At 37.4% G+C, this 20,011-nt stretch overlaps 1 protein-coding gene and 1 long non-coding RNA gene across 3 annotated transcripts; both read right to left on the minus strand.

Moving 5' to 3' along the window:
* Positions 1-2,011: 2,011 nt before the first annotated feature.
* Positions 2,012-18,468, minus strand: LOC114147556 (B- and T-lymphocyte attenuator-like). Of its 2 annotated transcripts, XM_028022037.1 has the most exons (7): positions 18,209-18,468; positions 17,397-17,720; positions 17,275-17,313; positions 5,575-5,688; positions 5,461-5,492; positions 2,850-3,903; positions 2,012-2,456 (listed from the first exon to the last, which is right to left on the minus strand). In XM_028022037.1, the coding sequence occupies exons 1-6, from the start codon at positions 18,273-18,275 to the stop codon at positions 3,592-3,594; spliced, it is 888 nt and encodes a 295-aa protein (XP_027877838.1). In that variant the 5' UTR covers positions 18,276-18,468; the 3' UTR covers positions 2,012-2,456; positions 2,850-3,591. The 2 variants fall into 2 exon arrangements, with proteins under 2 accessions (XP_027877838.1, XP_027877839.1); XM_028022038.1 differs by lacking the exons at positions 2,012-2,456; positions 2,850-3,903; positions 5,461-5,492; positions 5,575-5,688 and adding exons at positions 13,502-15,262; positions 16,963-16,994; positions 17,085-17,198 and having other exon boundaries at positions 18,209-18,466.
* On the minus strand, positions 6,008-7,604 carry LOC114147557 (uncharacterized). Its single transcript, XR_003596074.1, has 2 exons — positions 7,267-7,604; positions 6,008-6,210 (listed from the first exon to the last, which is right to left on the minus strand). It is a non-coding gene; the product is annotated as an uncharacterized LOC114147557 (long non-coding RNA).
* Positions 18,469-20,011: the final 1,543 nt, after the last annotated feature.

Here is a 20,011-nt window from a genome sequence, read left to right on the forward strand (position 1 = left end):
CATTTCAGAGAGGTATGTGTGTCTTATTGCATGTGTATATTTTGGATCAACTACATTTTGCTTGAGGAACGCAGCAGATCATGTTCCTGGTGGTGGTGTTTGGTTCTGCGACTGTAAAAAGCTCTCAAGCCCTCGCTTGGAAATCTATAGCAGTCACTACGATCACATAAGTGGCCATGTTGTCAATCTGTGGCAGTGAGGATGACTTCCTTGTTCACCAGTGACTAAAATACAAACGGCACTGCTTGTGTGACAGAGAAAGAGTTTAATAGTTTTAATCTCAGAGGTTTTGTGTGGGCCGCAACTGCCAGACACTATTGCTGAAAGAAAAAATTTCCACACAGTAAGACAGAGGCTTATTCCTCCAATGGGGAATTTATATGCAGCTGTAATTTCAGCTTTTCGCCTTTCACAGCATCCCACTGGGGGAAATAAAAAGTCTTATTAATCAATGGCATGTTTTTGTATTTTCATCATGACATTTTGCTTTAGTAGCAGTGCATTCAGAAGAATGCTTGGAATAGATTTATTAAGGAACATTGTGTTAGATATCATCAAATTAAAATGATATCTCTGCAAGATGTGCAAGTCAGGTCACAGCAATACTTGCAAAATTTATTTGCTTTGTAGCAGCAGCTTGTTATTTTTGCAGTGATGTAACAAAAAATGAACTAAATCAGAAAAGAATTCCAGCTTGAATTTCTTATCTTCCTCTATTTTTTGTTTCTAACTTCACATCTTCTCTTTGCACCAGTCCAAACCAACTCGGCATTGCTTCGTGTTTATTTTACGCAGCGCCGTCACTATAATTATTCACGGATAGAAACCTCGCATCTTCTCTTTTACCATCTCAACTCTTCTTATCTTACTCAAGCATCTCTGCATCAAAACCAGACATGATCATAGCAAGTCTGACTTCTATGTTGCTGCAAACCTTCTCTTTCATTCCTGTAGCTCTCTGTCTGTCACTTTTTTTCTACCTCCTGTGCATTTCCTGTTTCTCTGACCTCTAAACTCAATGTCATCTATATTTATAACCTTTACTCGATACAGCTTCTTTGTTGCACCTTTTCCCCATCTCGTTCACATATATTTTTAATGTTTCTTATTAGCTGGATGAGGCAGAAATGAAAGACACTGCATCTTATGTGGTGCATTGAGATTGTAGGACAGCAACTTTGCCACTTTAAGGATTTAATCATCTGAATCTAGCACACTTGAAGACAGTGCAAGCCTTTTAAATAAAATTTACAATTGATTTCATTGTTGATCATCAGTGATTTAAAATTGACTGGGGGAGCAGAGTAGTTCTACAACAAATGGAGTGATGTCAAACATCAGACATGTTGGCATTTTGTGGGTCAGTTTCACTTTGAATAGTGGAATATCTGTTGCATGGCAGTACTCAAAACAAGAATAATCATCCTAAATTAAAACTTGGTGGCATACTGAGACCAGATCAGTATCATGCACAAGGAAACTTGTTAGCAAATAGTTTGATCAAGGATGTGGTGTGAAAAGAAGAAAATCCTCCCAGGAGTTTGGATGGACAGCTTCAAATCTCCCATGAAGAAGCAGATATGTGTCTCTGCTGCTCTGTGTTTTTTTGTTTTGTTTTGTTGTTTTTTGTTTTTTTTTTCAATAGAAACCACAAGTATTTGATAAAATACAAAACATTATCAAGATTCTACCAGTGTTTCTGTTGCTGTTGTTCTTCATAGAAACTTATCCTCAAAGTTGATTATTTACGTCTTATGAAGTAAAACAAATAAATTCATCCAATAGAAATGTTTTTTATATCTTACAAGATAACCTTGACAGAGTTTCGTATGTCCCAGTTTATCAAAGTGCAAATAAAGTTGGTTAAGCAAACTCTGCGCTCAGACCCCCCAGCTATTTACATCCCAGTCCGTTGGCATCATGAATCCAGAAAAATGAAAAATTTTCCAGGCAAACTTAGGCTTAGAATTATTTTTACTCAAGCTAGAAGTTTGTTTTTGATTTTAAAAAAAATTTAAAAGTACACAGACATCTATCAAGAGACAGAACTCAGATGAGTATCAGCAACTCTTCTTATTTAAAGCTTCATAAAAAATGTCAGGAAAAAATATATATTTATTTGATTATCCAATAAATTATCATGTTGCTGCGACTCTCATTGCATTTTATTTCAGATTCAGCTCTCTAAAACTCAACAATTTTTGAAAAATTATTATTGCCATTATTAGTGGTGACCTCCAACTCTTTCATGTTGGAGGGCGTCCTTCCCATCATTCTAGTCATCTGCTCCCTCCACAGACTATCAACCCGAATGTGGACTGGTAGCCTGACCAACCACTTCAAGAAGTTAATGATACTTCCAGTCAAACGTGATATGTTGGTCAAATGGGGGTATGAATAATTTTGACTTTATCTGAAATAATAGTTTCATATTAAAGAATTAAAATCTACCAAACCTTTCTTTAGGGCTGCACAGTGGCGCAGTTGGTAGCACTGTTGCCTTGCAGCAAGAAGGTCCTGGGTTCGATTCCCGGCCGGGGTCTTTCTGCATGGAGTTTGCATGTTCTCCCTGTGCCTGCGTGGGTTCTCTCCGGGTACTCCGGCTTCCTCCCACAGTCCAAAAACATGACTGTAAGGTCAATTGGTTTCTCTAAATTCTCCCTAGGTGTGAGTGTGTGTGTGCATGGTTGTTTGTCCTGTATGTCTCTGTGTTGCCCTGCGACAGACTGGCGACCTGTCCAGGGTGTACCCCGCCTCTCGCCCGGAACGTAGCTGGAGATGGGCACCAGCAACCCTCCCGACCCCATTAGGGACAAGGGTGAACAGAAAATGGATGGATGGATGGAAACCTTTCTTTAATACTCTAAAATCCATTTTATTGTTGGCCTTTTGTGTACATTTCAATTATAGGATACTTGTGTATGCTGATTGTTTCTGTAATAAAATTTTTGATTGATCTTAAATATTTTTTATCGTTAAATATGAATTTGACCAACTCTTTTGTGATTTTATTTTTAGCACCCAAACAATCAGGTCCTTATCTCAGAAATCAGGTACCTGTCACCTAGCTAAGAACAAATGAATGGTCGTTTCACCACGCAAAAAGAAAAAATTATTCTTTCGACCTTCAATTTCCTGTAGTCTTGAGCCAAAGCACTCAACTGTGGTTTACAAGTTAGGAAATTTGTGTCAGTGCAGACATGATGACACACGGAATGTTATACAGGAAATGTGTGATAGAATGGCTTTATGTGGGGGTTTTTTTAAGTTGCTGTTTGAAGTCATGTGACATTTCTGGCATTTAATAATCTTAAAATAGCAATGCACAACATATATTAGTAAAAAAAAAAGAAAAATAATAATGCTTTAAACATTTCAAATCCCTGAATTGTTGAAACTATAATTACATAAAATGATGAATACACAGGAAAAAACTATCCTTTGATGCCTCTCGTGTCTACCTTCAATGTAACAGCTTTATGACCACAACCCTCTTTCTGCACTGACACTTAACCAACACCGTTCCATGACGCTTCCACACAAGTATGGATGTTTCTAAGTTATTCTTAGTCAGTGAAAAATACTCAACTTTTAAGTCACATTGATAACGGCATAATTTGTCTTTGCGTCGTGTTTACATGTGTAGTTTCTGACTGTTGCCCCACGTTGTAGGGGGTTGATGACAGCGTACATTTCAACGTTAGGTGCTTCTGTTTTCACTGTTGTGTATGTAACATTCAGCTGGTTCTCAGTGAGAGCGAGAGCCGGCGATGGTGATGTTGTTCTTTCTGGTTTACTTGAAGAATAGATGTCGTTCAGAACTGAGAATTGAGTCCGTAGGCGGGGAGAAGCAGGGGCGCTCATCTTGGGGAGGCCTGGTATCATATGTGTAGATATTTCCTGCTAGAGGAAAATAAAATAAAAAAATACTTTACTTTATATGAATATAATAAACTGTACAACTGCTTCAATGTGAAGAAAGTCAAGATGATCTTAAACTCTCACTAGAAAGGTTTGTCTCTGCTTCTTTCTACAGGAACACCTGCATTTGGATGTTTCAGCTAAAATCTACCAAAACTTTTTTTATATATATAGAGTGGTGTTTCTGTCTACCAATATTTGAAGCCTTGATGTAGGGACGGAAACACCGTCAGTATTTTTATCAGCTGCATTTCAACTGACTGCTATATTTCAACTGACCACTGACTACACTGAGACACTGAAGCCTCAAGTTGTTTTTTATAAGTCATGCTGCAACTGATCTTATTGAATTATTTAGTATTCTTTTTGACGAATGCCTTTCTCATTTCCTATCAGAAACAAATATTGTCACAAACTATTTTGAATCTATGAATGAATAAATGTGGACTCAGCTGTATTCGACCAGGTAATCACTATCTTCCCACTGAAGTTTCATGTATATTACAGAAGTCTCATGCTCTATGTGATAAACTTTTTAATAAACCTTATAGTCAGAGTGGTTTGTCCTCAGCAATCTTCAAAGTCATGCCGCCTTAAGCTTAGGTTGCTGGAGGAAAAACTGATCATTTCTCTGTCCTCTCATCTACATCTACTGCATTATTTACTGATATTTTAAGTTTTCTCTCAGTTTCTAAATGTTTATTGAAGCTAAGTCCGGTTTGCTGTTCTGCTAAGCTTTGATGCCTTCCTGGAGGGCCATATCGGTTGAGAGACTGCACCAAAACAAATTAATGTTCTTCTACTCCTGCCATTAACTTTTTACTTTTCTTTAATGCAGAAAATATTCCTAGCTTAGGGCTTCTGTTTCTTTTTTGTATATCTGCTTTGGCTTCTTAAACAACCAGTCGGTCGTGACGGATGGCGGTTCAGACTAAGCCAGGTTCTGCTGGAGGTTTCTTTCTGTCAAAAGGCGGTGGGGAGAGTTTCCACTCCGCTGTCACTAGCTGCATTTCCAGTATGAGGGATTTCTGGTAAGTCAACGGCACAATGCAAACGATTTTCTGCTGTTGATACAAGCCCAACCGTGTAGAGTAGTTGTTTGTACAAGATGCAGTGTCTTTCATTTAAGCCTCATCCAATCTGCTACTTTTTAACCAGCTTTAGTAATAAGCTGAATATAACTGGATTGTTTGATACCGAGGTAATGTGTCTATGTATAATTGGATCGAGTTGACTTTTTTTAAATTGGTGCTTTTTAGATTAAATAAATAAACTGAATTGAATTCAGTAGACGTGTACTATAAAACATCTCCAAGACGCTGCAGAGCCTACTGCGTTTCACTGATGTGGCGTCGCCTTCATCTGGTGTGAAAGGCATTTAACAGACTGCGTCTTGTTTGATTATGACCCAGCATTACAAACTATGCATGATACATTTTTGGAAACTGACTACACTACCTCACAGTTCCTGTTATTGTTCTAAAGAAGATGTGAAGTTTCAAAACACTAAACAAAAATCCACTATGTAAAACTGATTACCTCTTGAATTTGGTTGTTCAGGGTCAACGTTCCTGTAAAAACAAATTTAAGGGGATTAAAGATGCAAATATTGTAACAGTTACAGAAGAACCACTGCTAAATTAATAGTCTTACGTTTCCAGCCATGAAAGCACACGAGGATCAACACTATCGCTGCGGTGATCACAAATATAATGGTAACACAGATCAGGAAGATGGATAGCGAGGAGCGATCGTCATCAATACTGTCTGAGCCAAATGCATGAAAGAACAATGTTAAAATAGCTTTAATATTAAATGTGTAAAATTACATTAAGCTTCTTACCTGCATCATTATCAGTGTTTTCTACTCCTTTGTTTAGTTCTTGAACAATAAGAGAAAACAGATACGATTCACACAATGAACCAAATGCATGAATTTCACAGGTAAATCTTGGAAAAAAATACCTGAAACTGAGATGTTGATGGAATGGCCGACTATTTCGTTACTGTGTCCTAAAGCACATCGATACAGGCCGTCGTCATTAATGGAAACCTGATCAAAACTTAAATATGAGATCAGATTCTCTTTATTGTATTTCTGTGTGATTTTTATGTTCTCCATAACTGGAATGGCCTCCCAGTTCTTTAACGTCTTAGAGAATTTAAACCATCTGACATTGAATGACTCCCCACAGTGTTTGACGGGACACTCGACTGTCAGATTTTGTCCAGGGGAAACACGTTTTGTTTCTCCTCTTCGTACTTCGGCCATCACATCACATGAAGAAACTGTAATTTCAAAAGATGAATTTGATTTTAATGACACAATTTCAAATTTATTGTCAAATACAGTATATGTTATCATACTTATTTTTAATTAAGATAAAGATGTTTATTACTTCAAGATATGACATTAATTCCCAATTCTGTTAACATAAACAAGGACCAAACATTTCTTGACAAAATTGTTTTGTTTGTTTATTTGTTTGGAAATGTAAGCAACAAAGGCAGTTTCTATTAATAAAAATATTTTGATTTCACACAAACAAACCTTAAGTGAATCACTTTTTAAAAAAACATCTAATTGTCTACAATGATTTAGGGATTATTAAACACAAAACTATTCACTAACATGATATATATTATTTTATTTTATATTGTCCTCTATCAGGACAATATGGGTAGAACCAAGACATGCAAGAAAAAAAATCAAAGAATTAAAGACTCTGAAAGTGTAATAAGTACTGATAATTCATTTAAACTCACAAAAAGCCAAAGCCAATGGGGAAATTGGGTGAAGCTCTCGCTGTATACAACATACTACATCTACATCATAACATGTTTACCAAAACACAACCAATACGATACCTTTTTACTAATAAATAATATGAAATAAAACAGAGTAATGTTAAGGTTCTGGAGATATGTTTTTCTAATACCAGGAAAACATTTGGTCCACTATAGAATTATGATGTTGTCTTTTATTAATTTCGCTATTTTTTGTTTATTAGATTACAACAGATAATATAGTTTTAAAAAACATGTAGAGATGTTTGTGTATGAAAACAGTAATCATCCAGTAATTATTTGAGTATTTTTTAGATAGTTTTCTCTTTTTAATTGACTTCTGATTTAAACCTTGTCAAACAAATAAATGATAAATCAATATAATTTTTTTGGTTTGTTTCTATTTTAATTCATTTTAACAGAAGAACACCTGCCATCTGGTTTTATTTATTGCTGTCACATAAATACTGAGTCTCAATTAAAATCTCTTCCGCTGCTTTCCTGACAAACTTACTAAATTAAAACTAAAGAAGTTGTAAAAGAAAAAAAAAGCCTTACCTTTATTTTCTCTGAAAAGGCAAATGAACATAGCACACCAAATTATCAGGAGCTGCATTGTGCATCACATGCTCATCACAAAAACTTTCAAATAAGGTGCTGCAGGTTCATTTTACTTGTGACAAGTTAACCACTTCCTGTCTTCGACCACCCAGCACATGATTTTCAGTATAGCATGAGGTAACAAAATTACCCGTGTGCAAAGATGAGAAAAAAAATACACACGCAAAAGTTATTTCAACATTCCCAAGATCGCCACAGATACATACCTGCACTTGATCATTCCTATGATGAACTTCAGATCACCTTTCCTCAGAAACATGCAAAAAATCATCACTGCAGCAAGCAACGCTTTTACCAAAAGCTCAGCAATGCAAAAGCAAGGTTATACTTTGATCTGAAGACCACAAAAAAAAAACACAATACCTTCATCTGATGGTTACTGTTCCAAACTGAAAAGATGCCTAAATCACATGTATAGATGTGAGTCTAAACCATTTACAATCCGGAGCCATTTTTCCCTGGAGTCCAGTAAAACAAAACTCATGTAGAGCGACAACAGTTATATTACGGTTTCAAAAAAGACATCTTACTTTTGATAAATATCTATAAATATCTATTTTTGGACATGTAATGTCATTTTTAAACAACCACCATTTCATATCTATTTCTATTGATAAAAATGCAACTTATACTAACAGAGAACCAATACATTCTCTTCGATGGGATGTTGATATAAATGGAAAATGATGTATGATTGTTACGTCCAACAAGGGCACAACATATTTGAGGACACATAGGCAAAACTGAGGGTTCAAAAAATTATTTTATTTCAAAACTCTCTTGAACTTTTCTTTTGGTTCAGCTGCTTTAATTTTCTGTGGAGAAAAAAAAAGAGAGGTAAATATCCTCAGTTTCCCATGTCCCAAAAAAAGAAAACAAAAATCCCAAAAGTATTAACAGAAAGGTGGACCTGGTGAGCCGATCAAAAAGAACAAAACGATACAGCAGGGGGAAAACGTCGAAGCCCCTACTAGTACCGGACTATGGCAAAAAGGAATCTACTGCAAAAGAAAGAACCGAAAACAGGACAACCGGTCCCACCAGGCCAAAATCACAACGAAAAACGGCAAACAAACAAAGGCTAACAAAAATACCACATGGCAGGCTGGAGACGTCAGCTGCGGCCGACAGCTACTGGGGACGTGCGCGCACCGCGTCAGGACGCGTCCTCGATGGTGGTGGTGGTGGAGCGAGCGGAAGGGCCGACTACCAACATGTCTAAACCCAGCCAATTTATAGGCGGTCCAACAGCGCCACAAATTAACGAGACCAATTACATTACAAAAAGGAATTATCCAAACTCCAAAGTATATTAAACAAAAGTCATCCAACTAAAGTCAGGACTAAACAAGATGCAGGTTATGTGTATATACGTAATATACCAAAATGAATAGTACAAAATGAGAAATAAACTTAGACATCAGAAGATGGTTGCAGCGCCTGGAGGTGTCGCAACAGAATTTACATTTATAACAAATTGGTGTCAAGAGCAGAAGTTCTTATGCCTTTGAATTTAGTGCCATGATTGCCATCGGGTAAAATCTGTTTTTTAGGCAATTTGTCCTGGTTTTTATTGCTCTGTATCTCTTGCCTGATGGCAGCAGCTGGAAGAGACCATGGCCAGGGTGTGAAGAGTCATTTAAAATGTCCAAAACTTTCTTATGGAGCCTGGAAGTGTAAATCTGTTCCATAGTGGGGAGGGGGCAGCCTATGGTTCTCTCTGCTGCCCTAACAACCCTCTGGAGCGCCTTCTTGTCCACAGATGTGCTGCTGCCATACCAGACACACAGACCGTACGTGAGCACACTCTCTATGGAGCAGTGATAGAAGGCCTGCAGCAGGTCTGAGGGGAGACAGTTCTTCTTGAGTATTCTCAGAAAGTACAGTCTCTGCTGTGCCTTCTTCAACAGCTCCTTGGTGTTGGTGCTCCAGGTTAGCTTGTCCTCCAACTCCATGCCCAGAAACCTGAACACTGGGACCCTCTCCACACAGGTCCCACTGATGGTGAGAGGCTGGATGTCCGTTTTGTTCTTCCTGAAGTCGATCACCAGCTCCTTTGTTTTGGAGGTGTTGAGGAGCAGGTTATTGACTTTGCACCACTCTGACAGCCGCTTCACCTCATCCCTGTACTCCAGCTCCCCCTTCCCGCCTGAGATGAGACCGACAACAGTCGTGTCATCTGCAAACTTTATGATCTTGTTGCTGAGGTGGTTGGAGACACAGTCATGAGTGTAGAGGGTGTAGAGAAGTGGGCTGAGCACGCAACCCTGTGGCGATCCGGTGTTCAGGCTCAGAGTAGTGGAGGTGTGGGGGACCCAGTCTGACCCTCCGATCAGGAGTAGAGACCAGATAATCTCCATCTCCGACCTTCCTCTTGATCACATAAGGGCCACTGTAGCGTGCTTGTAAGCTGGAACCAGGAACCGGAAGTAACACTAACACTTTGTCACCAAGCTCAAAATCCCTCATTTCTGTCATATGAATGTGTCAGTATGCCCTGTGGTTTTTGGAGCTCCATCAACTGTTGTCTGGAAAATGACAGAGCATTCGCATCCAACATGTCCTCCTCAACACTTTTCTTTAATGGGACATGTTCGGATTCAACGTTGCACAGAAAACTTTCACTCAAGTCCAAGTCATCTTTATTGTCCTCTTGTTGATGCTTAAGTGCTGCGCGCGTAACTGCGCATGATGTAAACACGTCAGGGAATGTACGAACGAGCTCATCTGGACAGGTGCTCAACACCGGGACGGGTGTAACTTCTGGAGTAACTAACACTCACCCTCCAGCCAAGTCGTAGCCCATGATCATGGAGATGCCCGCTATTGGAAAACTAGGGCGGACCCCAACCACAGCTTCACCAGACCCCAGCTCAGACTGGATCACGACTTTGTGCAGAGGAACACCAATGTCTTGCATGCCAAAACCACAAACTGGCACATCAGAACCAATTGCAGTGTCACCGTTTAACGGCAAAATCCCCTCCAAAATAAAGGATTGAGAAGCAGCAGTATCCTCAATATTTTTACAGGGATTTTCTCACCAGTAAGAGACACAGAAACAAATCCGTCCATGAGGAAAGGCTTAAAATCAGCATACTCACAAGACTTGTTCGTTGAAAGTGACTGGGTAGCGTGATTTACAGTTTTAATTAGAGCAACCGGCTTAGTGTTCTTTTTCTTTAATACCGGGCAGTTAGCCACAATGTGTCCTCTCTTTTTACAATAAAAATACATTACATTAGCTTTTAAATCCAACACATGGTCTGAGTTACTTTCAACGCCATTGAGTGCTGCAGGTGGATTGGATACGAGCGAAACAGGTTTTGCACACTCCTTCCCGTTATGTTCAGACTTCTCAAATTTATTAAAGACATGTGATCGCTCAAAATTACCTTTGTGCATTAACATGTACTCCTCAAGGAGTACTGCCGCTTTTGACACATCTGACACTTTATTTTTATTCAAGTAGGTGGCAAATTTCTCTGGCAAGCTGTTTTTAAAGTCTTCCATTAAAATGAGCTGCTTAAGTTGCGCAAAGTCCCCAACATTTTTAGCAGAGCACCAACTATCAAAGAGAATTTCTTTATCTCTGACAAAATCTACATATGTTTTATTATAATTGTTAGGTCTATTTTAGTTCCTAACCTACAAGGAATCAACCAGAGACACAAATTACTTTTCTGCAGAAGAGGGGAGCAGAGCCAGATGCGGAGAACCACCGTCACACACTGTCTGTGATCAACTCCGTCGGCTCTTTGTCCCCACTGCCTTTTATTATGATTACAAGGAAGGAAGTTGGGCTTTTTCACACAAAGAATTGACCAATGACCTTTACTACAGGATGTTCTGGAACCTTCTGTGGACATGCCCTTACAAGGGCACAAGGCTGACCGCAACCAATCAGTTTCACAGAAAGCTGTTAACACAGGAATGTGTAAACGTTTTTAGCCTCCAGGCAAACATCCTAAAAATAGTTAATAGTGTATCACGGAAGAAAAGAAGTCAAGTAAACAACACACAAAATAATAATATGAAAACATAACCTTTCAAATAAACTCACAAGTAAATGAACTTAGATAATTTTTCAAACAATAATGTTTTTTCAATTTGAGAAATTTTTGGCGATACGTAACGCTTTTTGAAGCGTATCGCGTATTTCATTCATACGCCCGCAAAATAGCACTTTTAACTTTGTCAAAATCAAGGCTATCTGCCATAGACAGAGACACATATGCCTCTTGCGCTTTGCCACTTACTGCACACTGCAACAACAAAGTCCACACATTTTTAGGCCATTTAAGTGTGAGTGCCACCCTTTAAAACAGCATGAAATATTTATCAACATCCCGCTCATTAAATGGAGGAACCAAGCGAACATTTTTACAAACATCAAAATCATTTAAACTGGGAAGACCCAGCACCAAGCTCAAGTTCTTTCAAACGCAGTTCGGCTTGTATCTCCAGTCTCCTTTGTTCAAGATACAGTTCCTTCTCTCTCAAAGCAAGCCGTCCTAATTCAACTTCAAATTTCTTCAAACGAACTGGATCGTCAGGCAACGAAGCTTCCAATTGAGACCCAACAAGACTTTTTGGTAAACTTGTAGCAGGAAAAATCCCAATCTGAACCAGTGCTGCTAACAACTCAGCTTCCATTGTTGCTCTTTTAGCACGTTTATTTACTGTAACCTTGAACTGATCGGCTACTAACAGCAACTGATCCTTTGTGCACTCACCTAAGGACTTCAATATGGGCTTTTTAACAAACTCATCTAGGTCAAACTCCATGTCTAGGCCATAGAATCAAGCCACACTTTTTACCGAAAACCCATGTACAAAAAAAAACTACCAGGACACTACGCCCAAATGTCCTAATTAACCATCGCAACACACGCCAACTGTTCCAAAATGCACAGAAAAACCAGGTTAACCCCCACCAACATAACAACTTCTGGACACAACTAGTTGCTAGGTAAACTTTGTTTAAACGAGCCCCCATAAATATGTTACGTCCAACAAGGGCACAACATACTTAAGGACACATAGGCAAAACTGAGGGTTCAAAAAATTATTTTATTTCAAAACTCTCTTGAACTTTTCTTTTGGTTTAGCTGCTTTAATTTTTTGTGGAGAAAAAAAAGAGAGTGAGATAACCCCAGTTTCCCGTGTCCCAAAAAAAGAAAAAAAAGAAAACAAAAATCCCAAAAGTATTAACAGAAAGGTGGACCTGGTGAGCCGATCAAAAAGAACAAAACGGTACAGCAGGGGGCCAACCCTATACAGGGCCGTCGAAGCCCCTACTAGTACCGGACTGTGGCAAAAAGGAATCTACTGCAAAAGAAAGAATCGAAAACAGGACAACTGGTCCCACCAGGCCAAAATCACAACAAAAAACGGAAAACAAACAAAGGCTAAAAAAAAACCACATGGCAGACAGTGGCTGACAGCTACTGGGGATGTGCGCGCACCGCGTCAGGACGCGTCCTCGATGGTGGTGGTGGTGGAGCGAGCGGAAGGGCCGACTACCAACATGTCTAAACCCAGCCAATTTATAGGCGGTCCAACAGCGCCACAAATTAACGAGACCAATTACATTACAAAAAGGAATTATCCAAACTCCAGAGCATAAGTCATCCAACTAAAGTCAGGACTAAACAATCTAGAAAGAAAAAAGAAAATAAGCAAAAATAATTATAATGTGCCCGAAGCACATAACAATGATGTTTTCAAAATGACAAGGAAAAAACAGGTCTAAGAACTGATGCTTTTTAGCTTTATTTTGTTGTGGAAACAAAACTGCTAAACTCTGTATTTGTTTCTATATCTATATTTAAAAACAATGACTTAATGGTTGTAATTTTCTGCTAATTTTATTTAAATCAATGTGGAAAGTCTAAAAAGCCAGTTATGGCGACTGAGGTTCAGGTTACAGAACCTTGGTATACTGTCATCACTCACCCGCTTAAAACTCAAATCTGAGATCAGCTCCTTTCTCTTTCATGCTTCTGTATAACATCTATGTTCTCTTCTTCAGGAATATTTTCCATAGTTTGTGCAACAGAGTTTGCATCAGGTGGCATTGATTTTTTTTTCATCACCAATCTCACAAATAAACTTCTGCAACTTCATTAAATCTGTGTCAAGCTCAGCACCTCCTGGCCTCCCAGGTGCTTTCGTCAGCCATCTGGCCAAGTTGTATTTCAGTAACATTAGGTAAGAAATTCATGATTTGCACAGATGAAAAACATCTCACACAAAGAAATTTCTGGACACTGGATCAATGCTTGTAACCACAGCAAAGCTTTTCCTTTTTTACACATTAACCAAACAGAATCAGTATTTTTCTCTCATGACAGATAAAAAAAAAAAAAACCAGGAACACCAACACGCATAAACTCATAATTTTAAGAGAAATCGTCCACACAGAAACAGAGACTTGTTTTTGTCCCAGAGCATTCATGTTTCAAATGAGGACCATTAAACCATACAACCCATTTTATATCCCAAAACTGGGGGCACAGATCCCTTATAAATGTTTGATGTTATAGAAGTGGTTCAAGATGAAACCGAAACTTTTTGAAAGCCTGTTAGGATTAATGTTTATTTAAGAAGAAACATGGACTTCATGTGGGATTGACTGACGTACGTTATGACATGTTATTGTTTTTGACCAGACAAGTAACAGAAGAAGCATGTTTTCTTTTTCCTACTATTTTCCACACCATAAAAGCATCACCTGGTGCGAATAGACTCCCATCTCTTTTTTAGACTTCATCGACGCTGTCCTCTGTGAAACAAGACAAACTGTGTTTTTTTTGTTTTTATTCTCAACAGCGCCATCTTGTGTAGACGATTAGGAGATGCTGTTTGTGTGCTCATGCTTATTTATGTTTTGATGAGAAAAATATTCAAGTAGAAGGCATTTTTTTCAGTTCTTTATTGCTGACATCTGTGGTAAAAAAACAGGACTAAAATCGTATTATTTTACATATTTTTCCACACTTCATATTAAACTAGTTTTCAGTTTCAACTTGAAAAATTTCTCCTTCATACTTAATTCAAAATGTATCACTTTTTCACTTTTTCTTTCATCTCACTCTGAGGACAAAGGCTCAGTCTATTTGTAAACCCATGTCAGATGTTATTTTTGTCTTAAACAAATTAGTTTTTCAGTTCTTCTTAACCTTCATTTCACAAGTCTATGTGTCTTCAAGAGCTCTATTACATGGATGACCTGGCAAAAACATCAGAAACAACATTCGCCATTGATGAATATGTTGTACAGGAAATATGTGACAGAATGGTCTTGTGGGTTTTTTCTCGATATTGCTCTTTGAATTTATATAACATTTCAGACATTTAATAATCGCAAGTAAAGGTAATGCAAAACTTATACTTGTTTAAAATAATAATACTTTCAGTGTTTCAAGTCCCTGAATTGTTGAGATTATAACATGAAATGATAAATGCACAGAAAAAACTATCTTTTGATGCCTCTCATGTCTACTTTAAATGTAACTGTCCTTAACCAGCATCCAATGCATAAGTTGATGTTCTGCACATCTACCATCTATACTTCTGCTCAAGTCTGGATGTTTCCTACTTATTCTCAGTGAGTGAAAAATACTCAACTTTTAAGGCGTTGATAACAGCAATTTGCTTTTTCATCCTGCTTACTTGTGTCGTTTCTGGCTGGTGAAACACATTGTTGGTAGTTGATCATGGTATACACTGCACAGTTAGAAGCTTGACTATTAGCTGCTATATCTGCAACATTCCCAGTGAGAGCAAGAGCAGGTGATGTTGATGTTGATGTTTTTTCTGGTTTACTTGAAGAATAGATGTCGTTCAGAACTGAGAATGGAGTTCGCAGGCTGGGAGAAGAAGAGGAGCTCGTCTTGGGGAGTTCCGGTGTCATATGTGTAGATATTTCCTGCAAGAAGCAAATACATTTTACAAAAAGAAAAAAAACATTACTGTATATGAATATGATAAACTGCACAATTACTTAAAGGTGAAGAAAGTCAAGATGATCTTAAACTCTCAGTGGAAAGGTTTTTCTCTTCTTCTTTCTTGTCCCTCATATCACAATGCCACCAACAATAAGACCTGCATTTGGATGTTTCACCTAAAATCTACAAAAACATTCTGTAGAGATAGAGGGTTGATGTGTCTTTACCATTAGTTGAAGCCTTCATGTAAAGAAGGAAACACTTCTGCTTTTGAATACACCACTCATTATTACACTGAGACTTTTAAGCGTGAAGTTGCTTTTTTATGAGTCATGTTGCAAGTGTTACAAACTTATATTAAAACCTTTGAGTTCCAACTCAAAAGTTTTCCTATTCTTCTTGATTCCTTATCTCTAAATAGGATGCCTGTGTTTCATCTTTAACAAAATCATTTGCCATTTCAACTGCAGGTTGACAAATTCAGTCAAATTCTGAATTTATCAATTCAGATTCAGTAAATTTTGTAAATTTGAACATGTGATGAGGCTCGTTTCTCAGAAACCTTTTGAAAATAACAACCTTTAAGCCAATATTAAACACACTATTCATTAAGTCTACAGTTCTGTACTAAAATATGTATTTTTATATTGGTCTGATATAATACTGTAATCTTAAATGACTTTCTCATTAGTTGTAAATAAAACATCACTGTAATTAATCAAAAATAAATATTTAAAAACATGACTGTGTGTAATTATTTTATTAAATGTGTTTAACGTAGTAAACTGAGTTCTTGAAAACAAAACAAGTTTTCAATAAGTCAGATCTAATGGATAAGTATTTATATGTGCCAGGGGCCTGAGCATGGCACTTTCCTTATGGGTGAGGAAAGATTTTTTAGATTCAGGGACGTATCCATTGAGTTGCAGTCAGAAAGGTACCAGGATGCACTGCACACAACTGTGCTGAAAGGATTGTTATAATAAATAATGTGGAGCAAGTCCAGCAAAACCATGATGACCTTGTTATAGCATATCTTAGCTCAAAGTCCACAGCAAGAAGGGTGAGCAACTCACAATATAGATAAACTTTCATAACTTCCAGCAAGCTGCTTCATGCCAAACTCAAGATATAAACACAGTTAATCCACAAATTATTTATACCGCTAGCAGGTAATTGCTTAAATTAATAGATTAGAATGAAAAAAACATGCAAAAAACTGGAATTAGATCAATTACATGAAGGGTTTAGGTGCTGTAATACCATATTCTTTGTGGATTATCGAGAAGGATAGAAATTACAAAAACCAACAAACAAAACAAATTTAAAAATCATTTTAAATCTAAATCTGGCAGAGGTATGAATAATTCTGGACTGTACTATATGCTGCAGGACAATCAACACCCACAGTTTTATGAAAGTTTTATTCAAGACGTACATTGTTCAGCATCTCTAAAGACCGTTCACATTCTGGCTGACTTAAAATTTTAGTCTTTTCCAGGTGTGAAGGGGGGCTATGATTGCATCTTATTTAATGGCACCCCAGCACTACAAAGTTTGCAATCCTCATTTTCTAAAATTAACTTTACCATCTCGGAGTTCTTATTATTTTCATAACCCTAAAGAGTTGTTTCAAAATCCAAACAAAACTCCTCCACTATGTAAAATAGATTTACATTACCGCTTGATTTTTATTGTTGCAAGTCCACGTTTCTGTAAAAAAAAAAAAAAAGGTTAAAGGGGACTGAAGATGCAAATATTGTAACAGTTACAGAAGAACCACTGCTAAATTAATAGTCTTACGTTTCCAGCCATGAAAGCACACGAGGATCAACACTATCGCTGCGGTGATCACAAATATAATGGTAACACAGATCAAGAAGATGGATAGCGAGGAGCGATCGTCATCAATGCTGTCTGAGCCAAATGCATGAAAGAACAATGTTAAAATAGCTTTAATATTAAATGTGTAAAATTACATTAAGCTTCTTACCTGCATCATTATCAGCGTTTTCTACTCCTTTGTTTAGTTCTTGAGCAATAAAAGAAAACAGATACGATTCACACAATGAACCAAATGGATGCATGTCAAAGATAAATCTTGGAAAAAAATACCTGAAACTGAGATGTTGATGGAATGGCCGACTATTTCGTTACTGTGTCCTAAAGCACATCGGTACAGGCCGTCATCATTAATGGAAACCTGATCAAAACTTAAATATGAGATCAGATTCTCTTTATTGTATTTCTGTGTGATTTTTATGTTCTCCATAACTGGAATGGCCTCCCAGTTCTTTAACGTCTTAGAGAATTTAAACCATCTGACATTGAATGACTCCCCACAGTGTTTGACGGGACACTCGACTGTCAGATTTTGTCCAGTGGAAACACGTTTTGTTTCTCCTCTTCGTACTTCGGCCATCACATCACATGAAGAAACTGTAATTTCAAAAGATGAATTTGATTTTAATGACACAATTTCCAAAGAACTGTCAAGTACCAAATCATGCTTATTTTGATTTTAGTAAAGTGTTAATTGCCAAACATTTCCAGACATTTTCGATAAAATTCAACAAAACACAACAGAATTATCACAGGGTCTTTTTTTATATAACTATTGTTTGTTTATTAGATTACACCAGACAATATAGTTTTAAAAACTTTAAAGCTTATGAAAACATAAACATCCAGTAGCTATTTAAATATTTTTCTTACAATTTGTCATTTTATCGTTTTAATCGACTCTTGACTTAACCTCATCAGTAAAACAAATAAATAATAAATTAGTTGAAGAAAACAAACCTGCCATTTCTATCACGTAAGTGCGCAGTCTCAATTACGCTCAAACAAAATTTCTTCTGTTGCTTTCTTAACAGACTTCTCTTAAAATTTAAACTAAAGAAGTTGAAGAAAAACAAAAACTTTACCTTCATTTTCTCCACAAATGCAAATAAAGGCAGTACACCAAATTATCAGGAGCTGCATGCTGTCCATCGTCCATCATATGCTCAATACAAAAACTTTCAAATAAGCAGCTGCAGGTTCATTTTAGCTGTGTAACCACTTCCTGAACCACGTTTTTTTCTTCGACCATCCAGTGCGTGTTTTTCAGTGTAGCATCAGGTGACAAAATTTCCCTTGTGCAAAGATAGAAAGAGTAGACATATTTTTAAACATGCAAAAGTTATTTCAGCATCCCCATAATCATCACAGATACATACCCACGTTTGGTGGTTACTTTTCATTATGATGAACTTCAGGCATCTCTTTTTCAGAAACATGCACAAAGTCATCACTACAACAAGTAACGCTCTCATGCTTTTACCAGAAATCCAGCAGTGCAAGTTGGCGCACAGATACTTCAAGGTTATACATTGATCTGAAGACCCCTGAAAAACTCTGTTAGCTAAATAGCTTCTTTGGATGGCTACTGTTCCACTCTGAGGAGATAGTGTTCAGTTACCTGGTAAAAACCAGCCTCTTGTCCGAGGCTATTTGTTTCGTCCAAAGGGATTTAGATCGGCACTCACTAATGGAGATCTGCTTAAAACTCAGATTTGACATCAGCTCCTTCCTGTCATTCTACTGTCTGATTTCTTTGTTCTCTGTTTTAGAAACATCTTCAGTTTATTGGGCCACAGAATTTATATCAGGAGATATTGAATGACTTTCAACATTTGGCCATTACACTTGGAGGGTGGATGGGTGCTTTGTCCAGGGAACACTCATTTTGTTCCTCTGTGCACTTTAGTTATCAATTCACACGAACAACCCAAGCTCACCAATATGTTCAAACTCATCACCTTCAGAGACATTAAGCAGCTGAAGAACTGAAATATGAACTGCAGATGGTCACTATTATTTAAAAGCAGGCAGCCCAGTGAGCATTAGTAGTGCCCATGAGAATAAAACACAAGTTTAAGCAGCTAATCCATGAGAAACTTCTCTTTCTTCTCTGTTTGTCATTCTTGTCCAGCTCCCTCACTTTTTTCAGAAGATAATGCAAGTGGGAGTTCAGATCCAAGATTCAAATCAGAAGGGGTTTTTCTTCTTTCTACTATTTCCCTCTCATAAAAACAACACCTGGTGTAAACAGATTCCCTACTCTTCTTCAGACTCCATGTACTCTATCTCAGTGTTATGATAGACAAACTGTATTTTTTCTCAACAGTGCCATCTTGTGTATAAGATCAGGTGATGCGGATTGTGTGCTGATGCCTATTTCTATTTTGATAAGACAATTATTCAAGTAAAAGACCTTTTTGCTATTGTTCTTTGTTGTTGAAATCGTGGGTATAGGGTAGAACTAACATCTAATTATTTTTACTTATTCCTAAAACTTCATATTAAACTCTAGTTTTTAATGTAAATCACTTCTCTTTTTCATATTTTTTCCAGAGGAAAGGATGCTCCAGCACTACCTAGTGTCTGTCTGTGCATGTCCCTGTGGGTGACCTGACCAAAACGTCAACAATAATTGCAAGTCCAAAAGACAGAAGACAGATTACAGACAATAAAATATTTAAAGGTTCATGATTGATCAATTGGATTTCCAGATTCCAGACTTTTTCTACTGGAATGTATAATGCCTGCCACTTGTCAGCTATTGGTCAGTGAAGCTGATATTAGTGAAGGCTTATACATGTTTTTTTTAAAAGGGTTGATGAGTTAAGATTCGATGATCAGAGCACTAATCAAGTCAAACAAAGGCTGTCAGTGACCCAATCCCT

The sequence above is a fragment of the Xiphophorus couchianus genome, chromosome 7, assembly GCF_001444195.1.
Source record: "Xiphophorus couchianus chromosome 7, X_couchianus-1.0, whole genome shotgun sequence".
NCBI classification, from domain to species: Eukaryota; Metazoa; Chordata; class Actinopteri; order Cyprinodontiformes; family Poeciliidae; genus Xiphophorus; species Xiphophorus couchianus.

Coding starts and splice junctions, on each gene's coding strand:
- LOC114147556 (XM_028022037.1), bottom strand. CDS start 18,275: ATGGACAGCATGCAGCTCCTGATAATTTGGTGTACTGCCTTTATTTGC. Junction 5,689..17,274: donor AAACGCTGATAATGATGCAG/GTAAGAAGCTTA, acceptor CATTTGGCTCAG/ACAGTATTGATGACGATCGC. Junction 3,904..5,460: donor TGAACAACCAAATTCAAGAG/GTAATCAGTTTT, acceptor ATTTTCCTCTAG/CAGGAAATATCTACACATAT.